Source organism: Penaeus monodon, chromosome 29, assembly GCF_015228065.2.
Source record: "Penaeus monodon isolate SGIC_2016 chromosome 29, NSTDA_Pmon_1, whole genome shotgun sequence".
In the NCBI taxonomy this organism is placed as follows: Eukaryota; Metazoa; Arthropoda; class Malacostraca; order Decapoda; family Penaeidae; genus Penaeus; species Penaeus monodon.
The window spans coordinates 28,079,857-28,083,695 of record NC_051414.1 but is presented as its reverse complement, the minus strand read 5'-3'; the positions used below and the strand labels follow the sequence as shown (position 1 = coordinate 28,083,695).

Genomic DNA, 3,839 nt, shown 5'->3' with positions numbered 1-3,839 from the left:
GCCTGCTGCAGGAGGGCTGCGGCCACGGCTGCGGGGGGGAACGACGGGGGTAGCGAAGAGGGGAGAGAGGCGGGCAGGGGCGAGGTTAGCGAGGCGGGGAGGGGAGAGGTAAGGGAAGAGGGAAGTGGGGAGGCGTGGGAGGCGGGGAGAGGAGACGTGAGAGACGCGGGGAGTGGGGAGGCGAGCGACGCCGGGAGAGGGGAGGCGAGGGACGACGGGTGAGGGGAGGCGAGCGTGGGGGGCAGAGGCGAGGCCAGTGAGATTGGAAGGGGCGAGGCCAGTGAGATTGGAAGGGGCGAGGCGAGCGAAGAGGGAAGAGGCGATGCAAGAGAGGAAGGGAGAGGCGAGGCGAGCGACGACGGGAGCGGGGAGACGACGGAGGACGTGAGGGGCGAGATGAGCGACGGGGACGCCGACGACGTGTCCAGGCCTGGGGTTCCGGGCCCGTTGCTCTTGTTGGGGTCCAGGGGCTGGTCGCGGCACCCATCGCGGATCTTGTGGGTCAACATGTGCTGCTTCATATTCCCCTGGGGGGAAGACCTTAGTCAGCATGGATTTGTTTGGCATCACGCGCTGCCCTTGGGCAACTCGTGACTAATATTTCACATGCATTATATATATACACATATCTGGGTTATTGCATCTGATGACATTTCATCTTAACATGATCTATACACAGTGCAATATATTTAATAAACAGACAAAAATAATTTACTTTCATCTATAATCGCAGCAAGAGCTAAGAAAGGGTCGCACCTTAGTTGAGAAGCCCCGGTCGCAGATGCTGCACTTGAAGGGCCGCTCCTTCGTGTGGGATCGGATGTGGATCTCAAGCGCCGATTGACAAGCGAAGGTTTTGAAGCAAATCTGACACGTGGTGTTGCCGCGGCCTGCACAATATTCGTTACATTGTTTTTTTTATAAAGGCCAGAAAGGGAAATTGTAATACTATAATGCCAATGACAAGGATGGGGTATCATATCCATGAAATAGGAATAACTAAGCAAAATTATATAGCATTATCCTTAAACATGATTAATTTCTTCTGCGCAGAGACAGTCTATCGCGGGAAAAGGGACCCACCTGGCATGCTGGGCATGTAGAGCGGGTTGAGGCCGGGCATGGAGTGGGTGCCGGGCGTCAGAGGGCCCGTCGTGAGGGGCGGCGGGAACAGTCCGAAGGGCGAGAACAGATGCGGGTGAGAGCGCTGCGCCAAGTCCAAGGGCAGAGGTACTCCTCCGTCCTGACTTCCTGTGCTGACGGCGGGGCTGACGGAGCCGCTGATATTATGGTCGGGCGGCGACACCTGACTGTCAGCAGGAGCGTCATGCGACCTCTCGCCAAGGTCAGAGTAATCCGACGGCGTCGGCGAGACGGAGGCGCGGGGGGAGGTCATGCCGTTGTAGTTGTCCTCGCGAGCCCTCACCGTCAGGTCCTCGGCGGTGCGCTGCTCGGCGCTGCCCGTCGAGGACGACCTGGAGGAGTTGCTGAAGGGACGAAGGTACTTCTCCTCCTCGTTGCCCCGATCTTCGCTCTCCATGATCTCCCGGTGCCTGAGGGCCTCGGGGGACAACTGGTACCTGAGGTGCAGGGGCAAGGGAGGGAAGCCTTGCAGGGGCGGCGGCGGCAGAGGGAATCCTTGCGACAGCATCTGCGGGAGCGACGTCGGCGTGTGCAGGTGCGGGTAGTCCCTGACCTCCGCGGCGGCGATCTGCTCGGGGGTCAGATCGGTGGGCTCTCCCGTGTGCTGCCGGATATGCTGCTGAAGCACCAGGGCGTTGGTGTACTTCTTGTGGCACACTGGGCACTGGTGCAGCATTCTCATGGGCGGCTTGGCGCGGTGGACGCCCATGTGAGTCTTGAGGTTACCCTTCGTGGTGAAGGCGCGCCCGCAGATTTTGCATTTGAAAGGTCTTTCTCCAGTGTGCGTGCGGTAGTGCATCTGCAGCGCCGACTTGCACGAGAGGACGCGGTGGCAGATGATGCACTGGTTCGGGTCCGTCAGCTTGTTCTCGATGTTGTTGACGAGCTGCTCCAGTTTCATCGTTTCGCTCGTCTTCTGGATCTCGATCAGCGCCTCCCACGAGTTATCGGAGCTCCCGGGCTTGGGCAGGAGGTTTGTGTAGATATGTGGATCTTTGGCTGGGTCGACGCCTGGGGGGATGCTCGGGGGGCCCATCGGCCCGGGAAATGAGGTAGGAAGGCCGGGAAGAAAGGGGAAGTTCAGGGGAAGCCTAGGGCCTGAGAATGGAATAGTCGGCAGCCCGAGTGGACGAAAGTCTGGTCTCATCCTGAGGTCAGTTGGCTGGTCCGTGCTGAGAGGACGGGAGTCGCTGCTGTCCATGTCCTGGTCCTCTTTGGCACTGTTCCCATCGGCGGCGTCCTTCAGCTCCTTCTCGGTGCGGACGCGGATGTCCAAGGGGTGTGGTTTGGCACTCATGTCACTGTCTGAGCTCTTCCTGTCCGACAAATCGCGCATCTCCTGCGAGTTCAGGAAGCGGTCCTCGGACGTCTCCCGCTCGCTCTTGAACTTCCTTTCGCTGTCGAACTTGTTCTCGCTCTCCATCATCCTGCTTTCGTCGTCGAAGCTTCTGTCTTCGAAAGCCTTATCTTCTTCAAATCTCTTCTCTTCTTCGAAACGCTTCTCCTCCTCGAACCTCTTGTCTTCTTCAAACCTCTTTTCCTCCTCGAACCTCTTCTCCTCCTCGAACCTCTTCTCCTCTTCGAACCTTTTCTCTAGAAATCTGTTCTCTTCTCCGAATCTCTTCGCTTCTTCATACTTCTCGTCCTTTAATGGATTGCTGCCGAAAGTTTTTTCCTCTTCGAAAGGCTTTGACTCGAATCTTTTCTCTCTGTCGGAGCTGTTTTCATTGAGGCCTATTCCCGCCATGCTGACCATGTCCACGGGGTCGCTCTCGCCCTTCTCCAGTTTCGAGTCGAATCTGTTGGAGTGCCGAGAGCTGTCGTCCACGTCCATGCTGGAATCGCCTCTGTCCATGCCGAAATCTCGCCGCAGAGCCTCGGGCGACGACCGGGTCTCCGACACGCTGAGGTTCTCGGGTTCGTCGTCGCGTGGCTGTCTGGCGAGGTTGAGGAGGTTAAAGGGTCTGTGGAGGTCGAGGGATGGGGGCGGGCCCGGCAGCCGGTACGGAGGTAGGGCAGGGCCGCCCGACATGGATGGGAAGGGGTTCGGAGGCCCGGTGGGAGGAGAGGGATAGTCCTTCAGCTCTCCAAGCTGCGCTAGCAGGGGCGGGTGGAACTTGTCTAAGTGTTCCGGGACTGGATGTGGGTTCATCTTCACGTGGGGGAACCTCTGTGCGTGACGCTGGAAGTGCACCTTCAGGTTGCCCTTGGTGGTAAATCTGTTTCCACAGACGTTGCACTTGAAGGGTCTCTCTCCAGTGTGGGATCTGATATGGATCTGGAGGGCCGAGTCGCTGCCGAAGACCTTGCCGCAGTAGCGACATCGATGCTTGTAGTAGGGGTCCTTGCCGTCCGGGGGCTTGTGGTCGTCGATGAGTCGGCTGGTGAGGAGACCTTGCGAGGCGTTGTTGAGTACGTTGTTGGCAGTACGCTGAAGCATCTCCAGCGTGTTGGGCTCGTCGGACGGCGGGGGTTCCGTGTGCTGGATCACGGAGGACGCGATGCTGGAGGCCGTCATGGGCGGCGAGATCGGGCGGTCTCTGGGGTCGATGGGGGGCCCGCTGGTGCTGGCGGACACCATGGGGGAGCCTTGCGTAGGGCGCTCGCCGCTGCTCTCATTGCTGGGGGGAGCCTTGAAGCGCTCCATGAGGGAGCTGAGGAAGGAGCTGCTGACGCTTTCCTGGTTGTTGTTCTCC

General features: G+C 59.2%; 1 protein-coding gene across 1 annotated transcript in view; it reads right to left on the bottom strand.

The window, feature by feature from the left end:
- LOC119592094 (homeotic protein spalt-major-like) overlaps positions 1-3,839 on the bottom strand; it is a gene marked incomplete at its 5' end in the record, with an annotated part of 5,669 nt that overhangs the window by 1,110 nt on the left and 720 nt on the right. Inside the window, 4 exon segments of the mRNA XM_037940913.1 lie at positions 1-527; positions 757-890; positions 1,084-3,688; positions 3,691-3,839. Coding sequence (XP_037796841.1) covers positions 1-527; positions 757-890; positions 1,084-3,688; positions 3,691-3,839 — 3,415 coding nt within the window.